The following is a 24,614-nucleotide window of genomic DNA, read 5'->3' on the forward strand; positions in this document are numbered from 1 at the left end:
ATCACTGGTCAACGCCAGACATCTAATAACTGGCTTCACACCCATTTAAATCAACTGAATGTCCAACCTTGACTGAAATGAGGAGCCAGACGTTTAATAGTAGGCAGTTCTCCCTTGATTTCAATGGGAGTGAAGCAGAGTATTACATTTTCTTTCCTGACCACCTATGACCACATCCGCCCTGCTGCGCGGACACTGGGCCAAACGATCAGCGGGCTACCGTCAATCAACTATTACTAATCTATCCTGGGCATAGGTCATCAGTAATGTCCCAAAATACCCCTTTAATTTAAATACTTTTTATCAACTAGCTCTTGGAGAAATTAGACCACATTTTATTAGTAATTGATGCAGAGATCATGGTGATAGGAGTTTCTGTATGCCCCTCCAAAGAGCTTGTGTGTCAGGGCCCATCACACAGGAATTATGCTGATTGATAAACTGACTAACATGAGAGAACATAAACCCAAGTAAATCTGAGCTGGCCAGAATTGGGATTACATGGCCCACCTGAGGAGAAGGACTCCAAGATGGAAAGGAATAACTAAACCAGATAATACTAGCCAACTTATATATACTGGGTGGGGGCCTAATTACATAAGGAATGAAAAAAAAATTCACCAGAGTTGCCCTTTTAACCTCTACTTTGGAAATTACCAATGTAAGACAGTAGAAAGCCAAGTAAATCATACAAAGCAAAAAATTTAGCATGCATATAACTATGCCTTTCCTACTGCAGCGCAGGAACATGTGACCGCTGCAGCTAATCGGTGGAGGTGATTGACTGCAGCGGTCACCTGACCCTGATGATGGTGACGTAATCACTGCAGCAGGATGTACAGAGCAGCGCGTGACCATAGACCATCGGTATTGGAGTGGTGGGGGATCAGGTGTGGTAAATATGCCTTCTCTTACGGTTTTACAGCTGGTGAGCCTCCTTTTTGTACATTTTTGGTTTGGTTGGATAGCCCCTTTAACTTGGCTTTGTTTTATTAATTTTTTCTATCTTGATTGTAGGCTCGAGCTCTCACTGCCCAGACAGCAGAAACAGATGCTATCCGATTCCTAGTGGGAACGCAATCTCTCCGATATGATAACCAGGTCAGTTACCATCGCGCTGCGTATGACTGTTAATTTCGTATGTCTCCTCATTAGGTAATTTGCTGTATTTATAAAGTTTTCTTCCTCTTGTCTTTAATTTTGATTTATTTTTACTTCTGTTAGAAGTTTTTGCTCTTATGCATTTTCATCACTTCCCCAGTTGGGATAAATTAATGAATTCTGTTTTCAATGTTCATCTGTTTTATTTTTGTGTTTTGTTTTTTTTTCTGTTGGGGGAGTCTCATAAATTTATTCTTCCATATGTCTAGATTCACGTTATAGACTTCGACGATGAGAATAATATCATCAATAAGAATGTGCTACTGCACCATGTGGGGGAAATCTGGCAAATCTGCGCTAGCCCAGCAGACAAAAATGTGCTTGCAACCTGCTATAACAAGAGTAAGTCGATCTAATTTGCATTGTAATGAAACTGCAGATGATGAATAGTATTAATTTGTATTATTTCTAAAATGTATACGTGAGCAGATCATGGAGCCGTAGAAGATGGCTTGTGATTTAAGACAAAAAAAACATTGTAAATTAAAAACTTCTAGTAGTGTCTCATCTGCCCGGTGGTGAATACATTGCACTTTTGCCTGTACTGGTGTTTGGCCCCATGAGGCAAATTTTTGCTTAGGGCTATGAAAGTGGTAGAAGCTGGTGGCTTACCCAATGAGCAGACAAATTATTAATTGTTATCGGATTTTGACCTCATAAGAACACCACACAATGGGTCCTCAAGTTACACTATTAATTTGTTCTGGGACAACCATCATAAATTGAAACTATTAACTAAAGACCACAACTCTATGGAAAACCGATAATTGGTCATAGTAACATAGTATGTTAGGCTGAATGAAGACAGTGTCCATCTAGTTCAGCCTGTTTCAACCCCCCATCCCACCTTATTGGTCCAGAGGAAGTAAAAAAAAAAACAACAACAAGCCAATTTAGTTCGTTTAGAGGAAAAAAATTTCTTCCTGACTCTATAATGGCAGCCAGAGTAATCCCTTGAGATCATCAACCCCACTGGTCACCTAATGTCTATATCCTGTAATATCATAGCACTCTAGAAAGACATCTAGTCCCCTCTTAAACTCCTCTATGGATTTTGCCATCACCACGTCCTCAGGCAGAGAGTTCCACAGTCTCACTGCTCTTACAGTAAAGAACCCCCTTCTATGTTGGTGATTAAATTTGCTTTCTTCTTGGCGTAGGGGATGCCCTCTTGTTACCGTTGCAGTCCTGGTGATAAACTAATCCCTGTATTGTCCCCTCATGTATTTATACATAGTTGTTTGATTACCCCATAGCCGTCTTTTTTCCAGGGTGAATAATCCCAATTTTGATATTTGTTATAAAGCCTCCAAAAGTAATACAAAATCGAGGTTAAAAGAAATTCAGCAGATAGCTAATACAAATAAAGCAAATCTTTATATATAACAGTTAGAAGTAACGCAAAATATTCCAGCTCTCTGGAAATCTTCTCATCGCCCTCCATGACCAACTTGGTACATAAAGTTGAAGATATTGAGTGGATGCAAGAGCTATCTGCCTCGTTTCATGGCAGATTTGATTTCAGGTCTACGGCTTGGGTCACATTGATAGCTTTCCATGCACGCAGGAATATAGAGCCATTGCTGGTTCTGGCTAGGTACTTCCTTATTATTTGCCAAGGCCTCTAGCCATCCCTTTTTCCTAAGGACCCACCCCCCCTCCTTTTTTTTTTTTTTTTACCTTCTTCCTTCCTCCTTGTTTACTTAAGGAGCCAAGCTACATTACCAGTGGTGACCTCTGAAGGTGCAGACCTTGAAAGTATTTGCATTTTGCCAAAAATTAGGTTCTTTTTTTCTTGTTTTACTTTTGGGCCTCTACAGTTGTGATATTTGTTTCTACCTCTGTGAGATAGTTGCAGATAAGGTCACGCTCTTGGACATGCAGTGCCTGAATTACATCCATTTATCAATTTATTCATAAATGTTCGGAAGGAATGACATAGGAACACAACGCCAAGTGATCCAAGTAATAAGAAAAGACGCTCCGTAGAACTGTTATGTCATGGGGAACGCACATATTTACTAAAACAGACATGTCAGAAGCGGTGGTGGGTCCTCAGTACTGGGGCATTGCGGGCACAGACTAACATTTTAGAATCTAATGTACATCATCACAATAAGTCATATTGTAATAGGTTCACTGTACCCGGGCTAGTTACTTTCTTCATTATCTATCTATGGCATTTCACCCTGCGCCTGAAAACTATCTCCACTTAGGCCTCATGTCCACGTGTGGGTCGAATTCCGTGGGCAGGAGCCCGCAGCAGAATCCCACCCTGCCCGCTGCCGAGGTTATTATTCTACCTGTTCTGGGTCTTCTGCATGGTGGACGCGTTCTGCTGCGCCAGCAGTAGGAGATTTCTTTTTCAAACTCCTGCTTTCCCGCGGATCCCTGGCACTTCTGCAGTGACAGCTGCGGGTGTACCGCCAATCGGACAGCTTCCATTGACTTCAATGGAAGCCGTTAGTGCGGGATCCGCAGAAAGATGCAGCACGCTGCGATTTGTTTTCCAGACTGAAAGGTCTGCAAAACAAATTCACATGCTTAAATTATTTTTTAAGCGCCCATGATTCCATATAGGCGGCTTGATTTGCGGATCTCCCATGCAGGTTCCACAAAATAAACCTGCCCCGGGACATGAGCCCTTATTCTGATATCTTGTCCACATTTGCTACTTCCTCCCCTGTCTATAGCCTCCAAGATCCCGTGAGCAGTGCATGATGGGAGGACAGGAGCGAAAGCACTGCGCTGTATTGCTCATGTGCAGTTCAGTGCCGGACGGTCCTGTCTGTTGGCTTCGGCAGGGTTTCTCTGGCACTCTAAGTGAGGGAGGTTGGTGCTGGCAAGTTGCAGGACCTGTGATCTGGGGGCGGAGCTACAGGCTGGACTGTAAATAAGCTTTATGCATGCTGGAAGTTGTAGGTAACAGTTTGCTGTGTTTACTGTATTAGTGATGTATGTAAAAAAAAAAACCTTTAATGGTATGTGTGTGTGGGACATCTTAACCAACTATTAACCATATATTTACTATTAGCTCTGCAGTTGCAGAAAGGACCCCAGCACTGTCTTTCAGTGTTGCCTTTTGTTACCGAACACTTGCATAAGACCATATGCCAGTGCATTACACTTTGTGTTGTCATTGACAAAGGCCACTGTTTGGTCATACCCATGTATTTAACCTTTTCCAGACTAGAGAGTATTCTTTTTTTTTTTTGTAATTTTCTTGATTTTTTGGTCTCCAAGAGCTATAACTTTTTTATTTTTCTATCGACATAGATGTATGAGAACTTTTTTTTGTCTTTTCTTTTTTCTTTTTTTTTTTAATAAAGTGGGGTGAAATGAAAAAGAAAAGCAATATTTGGGGGAGTAGTTATTATGGTGTTCATGGTGCAATAAAAATGACATGGCACTTATGTTCAGTTTTTTACTACTTTAAAGGCTAAAAAAAACACAACTTTTTAAAATCAAAACTTTTTTCTATTGCCAAATTCTGACAGCCATAACTTTATTATATTTTTCTGTTGACTGGGGTGTAAGAGGCTTGTTCTATTTGTAGAGCTGTAGTTTTTAGTAATATCATTGTCAAATACATAGGTCTCTTTGATCACTTTTTATTTTTTGGGGGGAGTCTGGGTAACAAAAAAACAAAAGCAATTTAGGCATTGTGTACTTTTTTTTTTTCTTATGGTGTACACTGTGCAGAATCAATAGTGTGATATTTTCTTAGTCTGAACTGTTAATAACATGGCGATCCGAGGTATGTTTTGTTTTTCATTGTTTAGCTTTTTATGTGGAAAAGTAAGAAAAGGGTTCCTTTTTTTAAAAAAAATATATATATTCATTACACCTCTTTATATATATTTTTTATTTAAACTTTTTTTAGTCCCACTGGGGGTTTTATTCATGCATGGAAGCTATGAGAGCTTTCATTAAGCCTCGGGCTGCCATGCTAATCATCGATACTCCACAGTCGTATCACGTGGGAGGCCAGTGGTGCATCGGATGGATGGGCCTTACCCCTCTGGCTGTATACTAAGACCAGGCATCTGGATAGTTAATGGCCACAATAGTAGCTAGCTCCGATCGTGTCTGTCGCCAGCAGCTGTCGGCTGTTGAAAACAGCTGCCACCGTCGATTATGGAGCTCAGCTCTCAAGCCTGCTCCATACACCCTCTACAATCACATGACGTATATTTACGTATTTAAGTTATGTGGTTGGGGAGCGATTAACAAAAAGTTGGATCCAAAAAATACAATGAACCCAACTTTTATTTAATAGTGTTTGTTTATCATTCGTTCTTACATGAACATAACTAATACACAAATATTGTTATCCTTAGGATGGATGACACTGAAATGCAGTCCTAAGCTCTCGCTCACGACCTGAAGGTTGCGAGTTCAATCCCTGCATGGTTTAGGTAGCCTGCTCAAGGTTGACTCAGCCTCCTATCCTTCTGAGGTCCGCAAAATGAGTACCCAGCATGGTGAGGGGTAATAAATAAAAAAATTACCTGAAAGCACTGCAGAAGAAGTTGGCGCTATATAAAAAAAACAAGATTTATTTTTTATATATATATATATATATATATATATATATATATATATATATGTGTGTGTGTGTATGTATGTGTGGGTTACTTATTTTAAAATATGATGCTGGCCGCTTTCTTAGAGATGTACTAGCATGTTAGACCTCCTTTTGCCTTCAAAGCCGGCACAGAGCTACTACCAGAGCAGTGCTACGCTGAAAGCCAGGCCAGAGCTCTGGGAGCTGGAGCTACTACCTGAGAGGGAGGCTAAGGGGAGGCTGAAAACCTGACGTCAGTGAGAGACCAGGCTGTGGTACGGCCATGAGTCTGACGGGGAAGGATATATATATATGTGTGTGTGTGTGTGAAAATAGTGGGAGAGGTCAGAGCATTTGCACAATTGCAGTTCACCACTGCTATAGTTATGCTGCAGAGAAGAGAGCCAGGACAGATGCATATGCATGATCAGACATGTACTCAGGGTAAAGTGCAACTGGATTGTGAACCGCTATGAGTATGAGGCTATATTCCTGTCCATTACTGGAGGTGCTTGTGCTTGTATTGGGCAGCTTCTTCCTTCACCACCAGCTCTTGTACACCGTTCTTGTAGCAACGCCTTCCAGCAGGGCTGCAGACGTTTTTTGGAATCATGCGAAAACATGAATCGTGGGACACTAAAATGACGAATTAATCAAATTTATTTTATTAATTGTCCTGCCCTACCAGCTAGGGAATGACGAGTTGTGCGTTTGGACATGCTTGTCAGAGCAACCAGCGTTGTATTCAACTACAATTTGCTTGAACTTGCAGTGACTGTTCATCAGAACAATTCTTGACATCCTAATCTGACCCTCTCGTCAACGAGTTGTGCTTGTCAACAGGATCCATTTTTACTGGAAGGTTTTGCTTTATAACACCACTTTCTGTATACTCTCCACACGAAAACCCAACAAACTTAGTAGTGAACTCCCGGCCCCGGCTAGTCTAGCAACGCTCACCAGAGCTCATTGGAAATCACTCAGATCGCTCGATTTTTTTTTTTTTTTTTTTTTTCCCCATTCTAATGTGGATTTGCACTGAAACTGATCTATAGAAAACTTGCTCACTTAACTTTATACTGCACTTCTTTTGGGGTCACGGGTCTAATTTCCAGACAGGGAAGTTCCAATTGTGGAAGTGCCGGTGTCTCTAAGAAAATGGCCGTTCAATGTACATTTCAGTTCCTTAGAAATATTAATAAGGTAAATGCATTTTACTTCTGGATGTCCTCGAAGTCTACATGTTCTGGGTGTGCCTGGTCTGTAACAGGGTCAAGGTTTACAACTGATGTCTGGCCAAACCAAATTTCACAGACCGATTACCCCCAAGAACCTTAATCTCTTTTTAGTGTCCTGAGATTAGATATTAATATTTTTTAATGGCTTTTTTTTTCTTCTTCTTGTATTGCTTTACTTTAATATGCTGGCGCAATTTGCAATATATGAAATTCTCTTTGAGCTTTTAATGGGTTTGTATCCATTCCTTTCCAATAAGATTATATGAGCGCATAGAATACCCACTGCATAATGACGAGGAAACTCTTGGTGTAGACAAGAAGCGAGATGGCCCTAGCGAATGCGGGAGAAGTTTTGTGACAGATGAGGTCAATTTTGCCAACAGCCTGAAAGAATATCTCACCTCGGTATTCATGAGGCAAGCTGGATTTAATATCCCACTGACTAGGATAAATTATTCAGTTGAGGAAGGTGAAATGCCAAAAGGACTGTAGATCATTCCAGAACGGAGTATTTAGGAAATTAAACAATGAGACTCAGACGAGGCCTCGAACCAGGAGAAACAAAAAAGTGCTCTTTTTTTTTTTTTATGGCTGTGAACATGAACATTTAAGATGGGAATTTACCAGGTAGTATTCACAACACTGAAGTAAAGCATTCTTTCACTGTGATAATTCATGTCTTCATCTATTTTTTATGTTTCTTTCATGCAATATTATTTCAGATTTTTAATATTTCATCCATTTTTGTTGAGATTTACATGGATTTAATATAGCTCCCATGCAGTATTATATATTCATGTGCTTAAATTGTGACACTGGCTCTGCCAATAAAAACTGCTTAAATATAAATAGCAATTCCAAAATATATTATCTCCCAGCAGGGTATGTTCATCCAGCATCTCTTTGCTGTGGGTGTGACGCAGATTCCACATCAAATTGGCTGTAAATCCGGGTTCTGTGGTTTTTGATGGGGATTTTTTTTTCTGCACGTGGATTACAAAAAAATGACTTTACTTGTTGATGTGGATCCACAGTACACAAAGGTGCAGATCTGTTATGTCTTACCGGCGCTGGATAGGAGTCATAGGTGTAGTAGCCATGACGGTCACTGGAGAGAAGTTGGGATAGCCGGGAGTCGTTATCAGGAAGTCACGATATGCCGTACAAGGGGATGAGGTGGAAGCATAGTCAAATGGAAACTAGAGGTCAGCAGGAGGTATCGGTATGCAGTACAATGGGAGAAGATGGAAGCGTAGTCAAATGGAAGCCAGAGGTCAGCAACAGGAGGTATTGGTATGCAGTACAATGGGGTGAGGTGGAAGCGTAGTCAAATGGAAGCCAGAGGTCAGCAGCAGGAGTTATCAGTATGCAGTACAATGGGATGAGGCGGACGCGTGGTCAAATAAAAGCCAGAGGTGAGCTGCAGGAGGTATCGGTATGCAGTACAATGGGATGAAACAGAAGCATAGTCAAATGGAAGCCATAGGTCAGCAGCAGGAGATATCGGTATGCATTACAATAGGATGAGGCAGAAGCGTAGTCAAATGGAAGCCAGAGGTCAGCCAGAGCAGGTATCGGTACATTTGCAGAGGAGCAGGAGGAAAAAGAGCTTGATCAAGGGCTGGTGGAGCACAATAATCATGTGCTGGATCTGAGGCATGCTCAGGATTTTATAGAAAGTCTCAATTAGTAGCAGGGCAGGACCAGCACAGGGAGACAGGAAGTGGACTTAACAGGAGCAAGGAAACCAGGAACAAAGCTGGGTTTCAGCAAGGAAATGTCCAAATCCTGGATAGCCCAGGAGAGAGAGCTGCTGACTTGAGCGCAAGATGTCCCCAATTCGATCCCTGACAAAATCCTTTGCTCATGCTTGGATTTTGAAGCGGAAAAATACAATGTGGATTCCATGGTCTTAAAATATCATTAGTTCAATATTTACAGTAAAAACCTGATTTGTTATTTATTTTTAAGATTTTGGTCATATTATTTTTGCTTCGCTAAAATATTAAATATCCCAGTGCAATTGGATGATATTTCCTTTTTCCTGCAGTTCACTTTTTAGCTTTGCTGTGTAGAATGGGTCCGAAGAATACACTCATTATCATTTCAGGTAGAGTGAATTCAGTCTTCAGTGTTCACACCAGGAGGAGAATTTAATCCATGCACGGATAAGAGTTACTGAGTCCAGGTTCCATGCATGTAATGCCACAGAGAAAAGGGTAGATCGAGCAGCGAAATCCCAGGATTGAAAAAAAACAACTTTACTTAGAACAAGTTTAAAAATTCATGAATGCAGTCATGAAGAAAGTAGCCTACATGTTTTGAACATCATACATTGTGTTCTTACTCATAGCAGCATGCTGTGAGTAAGAACACCATGAACGATACTCAAAATGCATAGGTTATTTTCCTCATGTCTGCATTCATGAATTTTTAATCTGGTTCTAGATAAAGCAGTTGGATTTTGGTGCTGGATCTACCTTTTGCTATGAGAAAACTAGTGACAGGTGAATGCAAAGTCACCTGTGACACATTCTTTCTTTTCCCCATAAGAAAACATTGAAGTCTGTTACTTGCCGACGATTCCATCTGGCTACAAAGCCCTAGTCCAATAGTGTTTGGCAAATGTTATATTAAGCACTTTACAATCCCCAATATGCCTTTTTATGGCTCCCATTTAAGGGACATTATGTGTTTTTTCAGCACTGTAGCGTAAGCCCTGCACAGGTGTCATGTGTCAAGTGGAGTAGGTGTTTGACAACCTGTCCTACTAGTGTAAAACTGAGAAGCATAATACAGTGCAATACAGGAGTATTGCAATGTATTATAGAAGCAATCAGAGGATAACTTCTACAAGTGCCCTACTGTAGCTGAAGAAAATTAAAAAAATACATTTAAGAAAGTGTTCTCTAAAATCTAAAAAAAGACGAGAAAAAAACTTACAAAACTACTTTTTTAATTGCAAGAAAAACTACATATAATTGGTATTGCTGAATCAGACTATAGAATTACAATGTTATATATCTTCACAAGATATTTTTATTATGCAAAAATAGTACTACATGAAATTTATACATTTTGTATCGGTGTATACCAACTCAGGACTCCCTCACATAGGCGTTTGCAGAAATGCAACATTTTTCAACGCTGCGTTTACTGTGGTTTCAGACCGGTTTCAGCAGTGTGGTCATGCACTTTTGACAACGCACAGCTGAAAACATAGCCAAGGAAGCTACCCCCCTATTCCCCCCCGAAAAAAAACAATACTCACCTAGTAAGTACCGTCCGGGTCCTTCCAGCTGCTTTCTGGTATTGCTGCAGCTTCCCGGCTCTTGTCAGTGTAGACAGATCATCTATTACTGGTAGTGGGGTTTGCACGGGAAGCCTTAAGCAGCTTAAAGGACCCGGGCGGCGCCTGCTAGGAGAGTATTGCTTAGGGCTTAGGCTGGGTTCACACGGTGCGCATTTGCCACGGAAATTCCGTGCGGAATTTCGCTGTGGCAAATCCGCATGCAGCCGCTAATCCCGGGATTAGCCAGCCATGTGGACGAGATTTCTCAGAAATCTCGTCCACACGGGACTGCAAATCCGCTGCGGCTAAGCCGGCAGAAGCCGCCGCTGCGGCGCGGGTTTGCCGACCACAGCATGTCCATTTTTTTTCCCCGCTGCGGCCGCGTTCTCCTCTATGGGAGCGCCGGCCGCAGAGGAAGAGCGAGCGGCCGGGCCGCTTCAAAACCACTGCGGGTTTTGAAGCAGCGGTTCTCCCGGCGGAAATCTCACGGTTTTTCACTGCGGCCAAACCACGAGATTTCCGCCGAGAATCCGCCCCGTGAGACCCTAGCCTTATAGTTCAAGATATCCTTTTATACTTTATATTCAGCATGCCCTAAAAGTCAGAATTTCAGTTTCAGCACTTACCCCTAATCCCCCAAAAAGCAGTCAAAAGGTGCTCAAAATGGAACTACAAATTTTGTCCTTAAAAAACAATCCCTTTATACAACTCCGTCAACAGAAAGATAAAAACGTAATGGATCTTGGAGCGCAGTGGCAGAAAAACATTTTATTTTAAGTACTTTTGCTGTACAAGAGTAGTGAAAAAATGCTTGTTCACGGAGACCGAAAATAGACTGGCATTTAACGCATTTAACCTAAAAATCTAGAAATGACACTAGGTCCAAAATTATTAGATTGATGGGTATAAAAAGAGTAAAGTGATTGATCGGCTCCTGTAAATATAGGCCAAGAAAAGGCCTTCAATTCCATGTCCAGCCTTATGACCCATCTTACTCCAAATCTAGCCCAACGACCCCTTTCTTTGTAAATTGTAGGCTTACTCCAGCCCTTCAAAGTCGCCTTTTTAACTGCTGGCTTAATAAACGGCTGTCACAAATTGGCTTAGGTGTTCGATCATTTTACTTCTTTAAATTAGTACATGCTCTACCTGACAGCGAAATCTTTTGTTATACTCCTACTGTAATTTTTTGTAGGACTACGGCAGTAATCTAACGACTGGCTCTTTGTGAGGCGGGCCTCTAACTATCTATTTGTCCTTACAGATTTTTAATCCCAAATTGATGCTTCATGATGGTGCCAACAATAGGTACCACGCACTCTCATCATCATTGGTAGGGAGGATGTCTGCCACTTCATTCAGCAAAGCTGGCTTTAAAGATTTTTTTGTAAGTGCTTCCCGTGATCCCAGGTGTTTTTAAGAATCGGGAGAACCATATACCAGGAAATAAAGGAGATTTGCCTGCTCTCATGCAACCTTATATACTGTATTTAGAAAATTCCAGATGAAGTACAATTGAATGAGGCAATCTCTGGTGTCTTCAGACTTCAGTCGAATTGAAGCTCTTACGTTTTTTGTTTGTTTGTTTTTGGACAAAATCAAATTCAAAACCTTGGAAGACCTCAGAGGTTCTTCTAAAATTGGTGAAGAACAAATTGGGATGGAAGATAGTTAGGTGGTTATCTGGGGCCGTTTTTTCCCCCCAAAACCTGCTTAGCGTGCTGTACTAATATAAGAGAAGATTTCGCACTGCTCCTGGTTTTCCTTTGCCTGTTCCTCTGCTGGTCTTCACTTCTGGGTGTATAGAGCCAGCAATGGCATTTCAGACATGAGGGCCACATGAGCGCCGAAGACTATCACCGAATCGCTTTAGCCGGCGATTAAAGAAGTGGACACGTATCCTGGTGTTGGGACGTTACCACTATGCAGCTGGTAGTGAAGACCAGCGGGGCAATGGTCTCTAGAAGAACAGAAGTGGCCAGGGAGGCTTTCTTCTGTCTTCTTTTAAGTTGGTATAGCAGGCTGAGCAAGTTTTGCAAAAAAGACCGTCCATTTAAAGGGGTTTTGCCATTAAAAAAAAATAAAAAATTCTATACTCGCCTATTCCTCCCCAGGCAGACTCCTTACCACATCTTCTCCTCTCTGATCTACTCCAGTCTCCCAGGTCAGTTCACTGCAAGCTGTCCAGATCCTCTTCTCCTTGTTATGAAGCCCCGCATTCTTCTTCCTGTCGGTCAAAGAAGGTCACGTCCTTGTGACATAGCGTTCACTGGCTAGGAAGGAATGCTGATCTATTGCAGAGACAGCTGGCATACGCAGTCTCTGCAATAGCTCTGCATTTCCTCCTAAGCTGCGAACTAGTGATGTAGCGTACATTGCCAGGTAGGAAGAAGAATGCCTAAGAATGTACGTAACGTCACAAGAAGTAGAAAAATCGGCCCGCCGGAGGTGAGGTGACCAATAATCAAATACTACCATTAATGACAAATAATCAAATATCTGTTATGACAATATGGATGTGTTTGAAAAGATTTGAACTCCATGCATGGTCATTTTGCTGACGTTTTGACGGATTTGTAAGTGGTTGGCTGTTGGGTTGGACTTCCTTTTCTTTTTTCAGATCTTTCTTGATCTTTTGTTTCTTCAGTCTTGGGGTCCTTTTACATGTAAGTTGTCCCAGTGATAATTGCTTCTGTAGTTTCACACAGGAGCAATTATCACTCAGTGAGTGGAGCCTGAGTGCGTCGGAGATCTCTTCTGGCCGCCCGCCTCCATTCACAGTAAACAGGCAGGCGTTCATAGTTGAACAAATGCCTGTTTACACAGGCCGATCAGCGTTTGATTTTTATGCCTGCAGAAACTGAATGATAAGCAAACATATTATGGTTCGTTGTTTAGTCACCTGCAGGCATTTATGCTGAATGATTATCGTTTAGATTCCCGCATTCAAGTGAGAATCCGAACAATAATTGGTGCGTGTAAAAGAGCCCTTACTTTCATTTCCATCAATACCTATAAATACAGAACATACGGATGGAGCAGATTTTAGCTTGTCCATGTTGCAGAAAGTGAGCTTATTTTAAAATGACCTTCTAGGCCAAGAGAAACAAAGATGGAGCAATCGCTTTTCTGACTACCTGGTGCACACTGTGTATAGTATACATTGCTGCTCTGATTGGCCAGCACTGATCACATGGGCAGCTCGAGTCAATCAAAGCAAGTGTAGTTTCTTAGACTAATTATACATACTAAGGCCGGTTTCAGTCGGCCGAGTAAATCATGTGAGACACACAAATATGAACCTCATGCATTTGATTGGGGCCATACACATGAGCGATGAGTCCTGCATTGCACTGCGCCCCATTGAAAGCGATGGGAGAATTCTGTGATCCTCTACCGCGGCTGTGACAGCCACAATGGGGATAAAGACGCCTCGCTTCACTGGGGCTTTCGTATGGATGGTGAGGGCGATATTGGGCTGTGAGCCATGGCCCAATTTCGCCATTGCCCATGTGAAACTAGCCTTCTGCACAGTGTGCTTTAGACAATCTGAGAAGCCGGTGTGGCCATCTTTGTTTCTCCAGGCCTGGGCCTTACATTAACCCCTTCCCGCTCCAGGACGTACATTTACGTCCTGGAGAGTCGGGGTGTGTATGCAGAGAGGTCGCATAGAATAGTCTCAAAACATGATTAGGAAGCATTCAGTTTTTAATTCTTTTTTTTTATGTATATTTCATTAAAGCCTTGGCATTTATACTTTCCAATACTTTCTGTTGGCGCAATTTCCACATCCACCTCAATTAGGAACAACTGGGAAATAATAAAGTGTAAAGCTGCAATCGCGGTGTCACAAGAGTTCTTACTAGAGTTAATCATTTTGCTGTAAGTTTCTTGTTTTCCCTCTTCCCCTGATGTAGTAGTGGTGTGCCGCTTCTTTCCTCACCACTAATAGTATATGTGAACATGTCTGACATCGTATTCAAGGTTACTTTTCTAAGAGATGTGGTGTTTAGAAATGCTGTCCGATGGGAAACCACTGCGGACTGCGCTATTACTCTTTATGTGCAGAATCCTTGACTGCTCTCCTTGATGTACCACATGATGTACGTATTAATTTGCTCGTTGTTTTCGCTTCTTCATCTCTTTTCTGTACCGTAAGAAATTCTGTATTGGAATCTCAGGCCGGAGGTTCTGCATGTTTCGCTTTTTCTTCTGTCCCGAAACTGGGCAAAAAGCAGGCTGACCCCATTGTAGTCAATGAGGTCCGGCCGGAGCTGTTCGCTTCCGTCCAGAGACGCAATTGCTTGGCCATGGGGATTCCCCTTTGCTGCTCCCTGAACGGAGCAGGAAAGCGGTATCTCCAGCGCAGATGTGAAAGAACCCTAAGGGCTCATGTCCATGGGCAAGTTCAGTTTGCTGGAAACCCGCAAATCAAGCCGCCCATAGGGAAGCATGGGCTTCCACAAATTAATTTAGGCCCTCTGTCCACGGGCGTTGCGAAGTCGCTGCCACCCAGGAGCAGCACCCGGCAGACGAATCTCCACGGTCAGCCTGACAGATAGGCTGATGACGGAGAATCACAGTGATTCTCTGCTCGTGGATACGGGGCCAGCGCCTTCCATAGCAACGCTATGTAAAGCTTCAGACGGCGTGATTCGCCGGCAATTTAACACCGGTGAAATCACACCCGTGGACAGGGGGCCTTAAGCATGCACATTTGTTTTGTGGACCTTTTTGGTCCAGAAAACAAATTGCAGCATGCTCCAATTTTTGTGGGGATCCCACACTGATGGCTTCCATTGAAGTGGAAGCCATCCAATCCGTGGCACGTTCACAGCTGACACTGGGAAAGCAGGAATTAAAAAACAAAAAAAACTGTACTGCGCATGTCCAACGGCGAGCCGTGAGAAGTGGAGAGATCCACGTCACTGCCAGGGAAATACAGATATGCATGGGTCACTGGCCACGGGCAGGGCTGGATTCCGTGCGGGATTCCCCAAACGGAATCCGACCCATCCATCCTAAGTTCCCCAAATATAAACCTTCTCATGTCCTATGTAGTACCTACCTTTCTGCCTATTTTTGTTTTCCTGTCTGTTTAGCCTCTGAATAAGACATATATGTAAAGTCGCATTGTCATTTTGTCTGGGCACTATAGTGCAGCAGGAAACTATGGGAAATCTAGTCTGATTTATTTGAAATGATCCGGCAACAGAAAGGTATTATCTGAAATCGGAACAATGTGTTTGAAACCAAGGAGTATAAAGAGAAAAAAGGAAGAGGAAACCGTTTACCGTCTCATAGATAGCAACGCAGAAAGGCTTTACTTCTGTCAGTGAATTCTAAATGAAGACATTTCAATATGTATTCCTTCCTTAAAAGTGAATGTGATCACCATGTTTAGGGGTTCAGACCCCCACAGATCAAGCATTAATGGCCTGTTGTAAGGATAGTCAACCAATCTTATAGCCTTGGAGAGTTCCTTTAAAGGAAGACTTCTGTTATTACCTAAAACAGTCCGTTAAAGTAGGGCACTTTTTTTTGAGGGTCCATGAAATAAAATACATGTGTTCGTGATAACTAGAGATGAGTGAGTATACTCGCTAAGGCACATTACTCGAGCGAGTAGTGCCTTAGCCGAGTATCTCCCCGTTCGTCTTTACAGATTCGGGGGCCGGCGCAGGTGACAGGTGAGTTGCGGCAGGGAGCGGGGGGTTGAGAGGGAGAGAGAGATCTCCCCTCCATTCCTCCCCGCTCTCCCCCGTCGCTCCCAGCCCCCCGCCGGCCCCCGAATCTTTAGAGACGACTGGGGAGATACTCGGCTAAGGCACTACTCGCTCGAGTAATGTGCCTTCGCGAGTATACTCGCTCATCTCTAGTGATAACCCATGGCCTGCGTGAGCATTCCTATTTTAGATTTTATGGGATGTAATCAGGGCTCAGTTTGGGGGCCTATCCATACCACTGTCTCTGACACGGTTGGAAGGCTTGGTGCAGATATGTAATCTTGTTAAACCATTGTCTAATTTCTACGCTCATTTAATGCAATATCTTGTCCCGCTGAGTGAGAAGGCCATGCAGAAATGAGTTATTGATATCCCCGATCTACTATTGGGGGAAGATGGAGACATACTAAAAAGTTCTGGCCCTCCTTTGATTAGCACTAGGGACAGGATCATCCAAGTCAGGTTGCTGCATCGCATATACTACACCCCCTCTAGGCTGCACATTTAAGGGTCTGCTCTCTTGGGTAATATGCCCACAGTGTCTAGTTGCTGATGGGACAATCATGCATGTGTTTTGGGAGTGTGTTGTCCTGCGAGACTATTGGAGGGACATTCTCACAATTATGGCAACACATTTGGGGGCCCTGAGGATCATGCACCCTGGAGTTGTTGTTTCTCTTTTTTTTTTCTTCCTCTTGCACTTGGTCTCCAGACTTGAAGTCCCTCTTTTTCCTTTATGGTTTTTTGATTAGCGACAGTTGACAAAGTTAAAATAAAATTTACATCGAAATACTATGTGTCAAAAGGAATGTTCGCACATACATAAGTAATGATGGCTTTTCTGTTTCTGTATTTATGCACTGTGATGTACCATCGAGATGGACATCTGCGGTGCCAGCTACCTATGTTTATTTGTTAGATATTCTAGCTCATGAAATCTGAAGGGAGAGCCACCATCGTAATACGGCTAGATTCCTGGTTCTGGTGCTTACATTAAGCCTGATTGCAGGACTGCCCCAGCATTGTCAAAGGCTTTCTCAACATAGGGAGTACTGGAATTGACATTCATTGAAGAACTTGCATTACCCATCAAAAGTTTTAGAACATCTACATTTTTCCAGTTTTAATTGACATTTACAGTTTAGTGTTTCAAATGTACTTTGAAATGAAAGCATAGAATAAGTTAAGATGTATAAGAATTAATGAATTAACTTTGGTTCAGCAAATTAAATCTAGATTTTTGACTCTTCAAACTAGCCCCATCTAGCTGATGTCCGCTTTATACAATTGAGGCATTCCTTCTACAATTGCATTAAGATATTGTTCGGATCTTTCTTCCCAACATTGTTGTAGAAGTTCCCACAAATGTGCTGCACTTGTAGGTTGCTTTGCTTTTTCTCTTCTGTCCAGTACATCCCATGCAAGCTTAGTGGGATTTAAATCTGGAGATTGTGCAGGCAATTCCATTCTTTGAATCCTACCGACTTCTTGCCTTCTTGAGTAGTTCTGACATAACCTAGAAGTGTGTTTTTAGATCATTGTCTTGCTGTAATATGAACGGCTGACCAACTAGGCATACACCAGAGGGTATATTGCATGGCGTATCTGAATGCTGGGGTAGCCTTTTTTGTCCAGTTTGTCACCCTGAGCAAGTTGCAAGTTTGCTGGAACCAGCAAAAGAGCTGAGGCCCGTACACTTCCTCCTCCATGTTTAACAGTTGGTGTCACACACTCAAGAACCATCCTTTCACCCATTGAGCCACTTACAAAAAACCTTTAGTGACCTACTAAAGGTGTTAGATTTTGCTTCATGATTCCAGAGGACTACCTTAAACTTTTCACTGGATGTGCTGCTTGGCCTAGGCAAGTCCTTTTTTATTTATTTTTTTGTTTGCATTCTTAGCCGTGGCTTTTTTTTTACTGATACTCTACTGCTCAAACCTGCAAATAGACGTCTTCTCTTCACAATTGAAATGGAAACTTGTTTATTTTTACTGCATTTAGGCTGTGCTTGAAGATTTTTAACAGTGAAGTGGCAATTATGCAAATTATTGGCTCTCAAAAACATGTCAACTGATATTGTAGTGGCGTTTGGTCCGCCAGACCTCCATTCTGTTAGAGTTTCCAAGTTCTTTTTGATGGTTTAGGAAACTGTACTGACTGCCTCCTTGGCTTTCCTGGCAATTTCTTTGTAGAACAGACCTACACTTCTAAGTGTTATAATTGTCTGTCTATCTTCTTTGGTTAATTGCCTTTTTCTAGTCATTATGGTAATAATGTGCTCTGTCCTGAGGAGTAAAAGTATCCAAATCCTGCCCTAGAGGGTGGTGTAACGTAGTCTGTTTCATCACTGTTTATATTGAATCAGAGGGTTTGAAAGTAATCTACAAAAGTTGAGACACCTGTAGGAATACTTTGCATCCAATTTCAAACTATAATTTGTTTTTCTGGGCTGCAGAGCAGCTGTCCTTGTTGTTTTCCCTGAAAAGAAATTCCTTTGGTTAAAATCATGAATTCATACTATTGTTGCATTTCAGGTGAAAATTTTAACTTGCTTTTGAACCTTTCAACCATTTCACATTATTTGCTGGACTTAAACTGTGTTAATGTAAAAAATAACTGAAAATATTTAGGTATTCTAAAACTTTTGAACTGTAGTGTATATTGACAGCACAATGGTGAAACTTGCTTAAAGGGAGTCTGTCAGCTCGAAAATGCTGTCCAAACTGCAGGCAACATGTTGTAAAGCAAGAGCAGCTGAGCAAACTGATATATGGCTTATGGGAAAAGATTCATTAAACCGTAAGTTGCATTTTATTCATTTAAAGGAAGTCTGTCACCAGATTTTGGGCAACCAACTGAATACACAGGTTGTTGCCCAATGACATGAAGAGTATAATGGTACCTTTTTACTTCCCATTGTGACTCCACTTGTCTGATATAGCCTGGCCTTTTGGGCGTGCACTGTATGCAAATGAGGGCAGCACCGTCCAATGGTTGTTCCCACTGTGCCTACGATCTGGCTGGATCCTTCCTATCGCACATGAAGCCATGCCTATTCAGTGCTTCATGGAATCTCTAGATCTGCCCGCTGGAGTAGTCATGCTTACTAGTGTTACTGCACTTACGCCACACTGAGTGAGCAGGCAAGTACGCTGTGACTCTTTGTCAGCAGGACTAGTGTCATATGTCGCCATTATACTCTTCATGTCATTGGGCAACCACCTTTGTACTCATTTGGTTGCCCAAAATCTGGTGGCAGACTTCTTTTAAAACTCTGCTCATTGTACGCTGAATAGTCCAATGGGCGGTCCTATCTGTAACAATCTGTATATGACTGTACATGCAGAGTTAGCTGTCAGTCACTGATAGGACCGCCCGTTGGACTCTTAAGCTCAGAATGAGCAAAGATTTAAGTCCATAAAATACAAGTTTTACTGAATATTTCGCCATTAAACTATATATCAATCTGCTCAGCTCCACCAGCGCTATAACATGCTGAAACCACAACACAGATGTGAGCAGAGCTTAAATCAAACCAAAGTCTCTTAAAAGGAAATTTACTGCAGTTTTCAAAAGGTAGCTAACGTTGGGGAATGTGATAAAAAAAAAAACAGCAGTATTCATCCATTAAAACCCCCGTCTTCCCCGACGTAGTAAAGCCGCTTCAGTCCTGGAAGCTTCACGTGACCGCTGCAGTTAATTTTTGGTATCAGTGGTCACATCTGCATGAACAGCATACCACTGGTGAGACCAGTGATGAGATGCAGTGGTCATGTGAATGATGAACAAAGTGATGGTTGCAGGAACTGATGACAATGAAGCAGCATGTGACCAGGCTGGCTGCGCTGCACCCCAGGGAACATTTAATGGGTAAGTACAGCTTATTTTTTTTTTACTTTAGCCCATTCCCTGTTCTTAGCCACTTGCAGAAAACCCCTTTTGAGCGTGGAAGCGTGAATCTGGCTTTTTGTTCTTCAAATGGATGTCCTACATGTACCTGAATGTCTTTCGGCTCTAGTAGAGATTTTCTGATACTAAAACCCAAAACTTGCAATGTTGATGTAAGTAGCTCTTTGTTTAGAACATTTTAGTTTTGCCTGATGGGGTCCTTAGAAGTCAAGAAATGTCATTTTGAAACCCATGGTAGGCAAATATTTAATATTTTTTCCACTGTATCAGAGATATCTTAGCATGAGGTGACACTTTGGATGGGCTCCAACAGCAGAGAGGCTGGCAATATACAGTAAGAAAACACCGACAGACGTCTTCCAACATCGGAGCTGTACAGCCTTAAATCATAATGTCTTTAGATGTCAGACAGTGGATTGGAAAGGGTTAATGGCCATTTAAATGGGATGATTATCACTCACAATTTGTTCAATAGGAAGGAAATTAAGGGATAATCGTCCCGTGTAAATGCAAAAAAATTTTTACTATTCATTCTTTTCTCGTTATTGCTGACTTTCAGTCAGAAAAAAAAAAAACGTGCTGGATCATGGGATTCTCGCAGAGTGTAAATGCTCCCCGCTTGGCGCTTCACATAGAAGGTGAAACGCTGAGTGAGAAGGCCGCCATCCAGCAGTGAACTCTGCCTGTATAAATGCTCTGCGCGAGCGCTATCGACCTTAGCAGTGACGTCAGTGCTCATATAGTCGTTTAGCCAACTCTCGTCCCATCTAAATGGAACAACTGTCTACTTTACAAATAACATGATTGGCTGATAACTAATAGTACTGTAATAATAGAACTTTAAAGGGGTTGTCCCAGTTCAATAAATACATTCCAAATCGACCAGTTACACCACTAAACACAATTTTCACTGCTGATGAAGATTACAGATTCGGTCACGTGTTTCTACTCCAGGCTATTTTCATAGTTTCTACCAATGTCGCGCTCATGCAGTTACTACTAATTCCGGCCATGGCAATATATGCCATGTCACCTGTGACACAGCACTCGTTACCTGGCCAGATGTACAAAAGCTCTGGCTACATCCTCAAGGGTGCAGTGGGCGGGACAAGTAGGTTGCATGTGTACACTGGGAAGTAGGCGCTACTTCTGATGACCCAACAGGAACCGCCGGTCACAGACCATAGCCAAGTGTCAGAAACGATGAAAGTTGAAACAGACACGATTGCAAAAAAAATTGGAAAAACTGTATTAGGGGGTTGGTAATGCTGGGCGGAGCACTGCGGGGTCAAGTTTAAAAAATTGGACTGGAAAACTCCTTTGCCTTCATTGCTTTTGTATTTTTATGTTTCAGTAACACTCTATACTGTTCATCTGACATATAGTGCTATTCGTGAAACAGAAATTTCAGGGTAATCGGTGCTAGAAGTCCAAAGACATCAACAGACAACAGCCCAAAAAGTTTGAGGCCAACAACAAAATTCTAAATAGATTGACCACCTGGCTTCTGGGATTTGAATTATATTTTTAGATTATTCTTTCTTTTTCTTCCATTTTGGGAAATAAAAAAAAACTTAGTCTTGAAAAAAAAAAAGTTAAGAGTTTCTACCGCCTGTATTATGTCTCTAACATGTACGCTCAGTCTCGTTCCTGAAAACCGTCTAGTGAAATCTGCCAAGGATGGGCTTGGTACTATTGTGAGTTAAGGGGGGAAGATTGGGACAGACCTTGACAGGGATCAAATTTTTGAAACATTCAGAAATGTACAAGTTAGAATTTCTGAAAAGGAGATCACGACTGACATATCCACTGGAGATCTTTGAACATATTGTCAAGCCGATAGACAAAGGAGAACCCATGGATATAATTTAAGTGGATTTCTGAAAGGCATTTGATATAATGAGCTGCACAAAGGGCTCATCTACAAAGTCAATGGTTGGAATGGAGAAAATTTGGCTAGAGAACAAAGAATTTTTGAAACGGAGAAGGGGTAGTAATGCAAAGTAAAAGATTTTGTGCAGTTTTTTGTATTATTTTTTTCTACTTTTAAGATTCCTACCTACTGTGCCAAAGTATATAGAGGTAACAAGCCATAGGCACAGCTGTTAGCAATATAGATGATCTTGGTGACTAAATTTAGCAAACGTGACGGATACATTGGGTTTTGAAGCCTCGTAATATCCACATCTGAATATATCGTACGGCGCCCGTGTAATTTCATCTTCAAATCTAGCAGTGTATAATTATATTACAGTGTTAGAATTTGCTCTCCAGAAAAACAATGTCAGGAATTCATTCAGACCTGTTCCACAATTAATGGGAATCCAGTTTGCCGAGATCATAGAGATGGCATCTCCTGTTGAGAAGTAGAAATTAATTATAGTAGGAGAGTAGAATATTTTAGTAAGACTTGGATTTCAAGAGCTGTCATTGGGGGCTAATATGTATCGGTTCTATGTTTTTCCCTTGTTTCGGGTTGATTGAACATCATTCATTAAAGGTTCACACACTTTTTAAGATTTAATCAAAGAATAGCTGTTCACACTCAGAAGTCTCGTAATGCCTCTCAGCAATCTTCTCAAGCACGTACCTAAACTCTGTGGGTTGTCTTAGGATTCCTGTTGTCGTTCTTGTTTCTACACTTATTAGTGTGTCAGTAATTTTATTTTGCACCAAATATTCAGCCCAATTGGGATTGTGTATAGTAGACCATTTTGGGCCACTTTCATCATTTTGTCTTTGCCAAATTGCCAAAAGACAACATTAGGTTGGTTGGTTTTGTTCTTTCAACCTTTTTAGTGAGTACAATCAATTGTGTGTCTCATTTTCTAGACGTAACCATATCTATAATATCCAATTGTGTTGAATTTGGCAAAGTACTGATTGTCTACGTCTTCACTATGGTAATTGCGCCTCTACCACTGGGTTAATTTCCATTAACGTAAAGGCGTTATCCCTGTTAGGGCATATGAATGTTTTATAGAGTAGGGTCCCCTACTCAGAGTTCCCCTCGATGTCCCAAAACAGAGTGTCACTCAGTAAGAGCAGTTTCTGTACTGGCAGGCTGTCTACCGTCTTGTTATTACAGTATGACCATTCATGTGAGTAGCCATCCTGTAATAAAAATTTCCCCCGCAGTGGCTGATGCAGGGGAAATGTAAGGCAGGTTGCAGCTTCCCTTGGTACTGCCAAGAGCGGTACTTAGCGTGAACAGCTGATTGCCCTGACCTTCGTATTCCCAAATGGGTTGTACATCTTGAAGAAGTTTTTCATATAAAAAAATGCCCAGCACTCGAGTTCACAGCCACCATCAAGACACCCCAAGCTATACTGATGACATAGGTCCAGACATGTATCAGGCCCTAACTCGCTTGTGGGTTGCCAACCATCCGTGAGCTACCAATTGCTCCATGAGAGCTACAAAGTTTTTTCCTTGTCAATGAAAGGCACTATTTAATATCAATATGCAGGAAAGAATGGCAATCTGTGCACTTAAAAACAACAAGGAGATCACCATTAAGCCTGCAGATAAATGTGGTGCTATAGTCCTCATGAACACATCAGACTACATGAAAGAAGCAGACAGACAGCTGACGGATACCAGATACTACACCAGACTGGATCAAGACCTGACTCAAAAATATGTAAGAGAATTAAGAGGGGTCATCAGAAGCCTGTCTGGGGGTTCCACAAAACTTTTGGACCTGATACGAGAGAATCCCTGGGTTGGTGTATTTTACATGCTTCGCAAACTACACAAAACTGGCAACCCAGGGAGGCCAATTATCTCAGGTGCAGGAACCCTCACTGAAAATATCTCAAGATGGGTAGAAGGTGTCCACTAGTGAGAAATACAACCAGCGACTTGCAGGACACCATAGACCTACTGAACAGTCAACGGTTGGTCCCCTCCCCACTGGTGCCATCCTAGCCACCATGGATGTGAAATCATTATATTCTAACATCCTACACAAAGATAGACTGACCGCCTGCCAGGTACACTTTGGGGCCAATGGGGTTGCCTCTGAATTGGTGTTACAACAATTATTTCTCCTTTGGCAAAGAGATATACCTGCAACTCACCGGAACCGCCATGGGCAGTAAAATGGCATCGTAATATGCCAACCTTTTCATATAGAATGGGTAATGTGTTTCCCTGCTATCAAGGAAAGGGTTGAGAAAGGTGCTTGATATCTGATGGTCTGGCTGTAGACGATGAACTTTTTAATGTGCTTGGGATGGGAACTATCCGATGTGAGGTATGTGGGCTGATCAATTGGTTTTCGGTATAGGGATGTCCGTATTGAGTAATTTGAAAGGCAGTAATTAAGATACGAAGACCAGGACTGTAGGTATGGCACCTGGTTATCCCTTTTGGGTCCAGGTGTCCACACCAGGTAAGTCCTAAATATTTTTTTTTCCTTGTTTTTATTCTCTATTTTTCCTCTTGAGGCATTTTCCTAATTATATTATCGGAATAACATCATGTATTTTTGTTAGCCATTAAAAGCTATCATATCTACAAGATTACTTGGTTTCTCTTAATGGGAACAATCACACTAGGCCCTATTTAATAGACAGTAATGTTCAAACCTATATCCCAACATAGTACAATTAATCTTGCAGTGTAAATGCAAAATCTATATAATTTAGAGCCTTGATGCTCTGGCCATTTCCTATATCGAGCTCAAATAGTTCTTCATTCCTATTCGAATTGC

The 24,614-nt window shown here is 41.8% G+C and overlaps 1 protein-coding gene across 1 annotated transcript in view; it reads left to right on the plus strand.

Moving 5' to 3' along the window:
* The window catches only part of EIPR1 (EARP complex and GARP complex interacting protein 1), a 202,779-nt gene that overhangs the window by 44,439 nt on the left and 133,726 nt on the right, over positions 1–24,614 (plus strand). The window contains exons 2-3 of the mRNA XM_066597732.1: positions 1,018–1,101; positions 1,371–1,503. Of these exons, the coding sequence (XP_066453829.1) occupies positions 1,018–1,101; positions 1,371–1,503 (217 nt within the window). The remainder of the gene's footprint in view (positions 1–1,017; positions 1,102–1,370; positions 1,504–24,614) is intronic.

This window comes from Eleutherodactylus coqui, chromosome 1, assembly GCF_035609145.1.
Source record: "Eleutherodactylus coqui strain aEleCoq1 chromosome 1, aEleCoq1.hap1, whole genome shotgun sequence".
Lineage (NCBI taxonomy): Eukaryota > Metazoa > Chordata > Amphibia > Anura > Eleutherodactylidae > Eleutherodactylus > Eleutherodactylus coqui.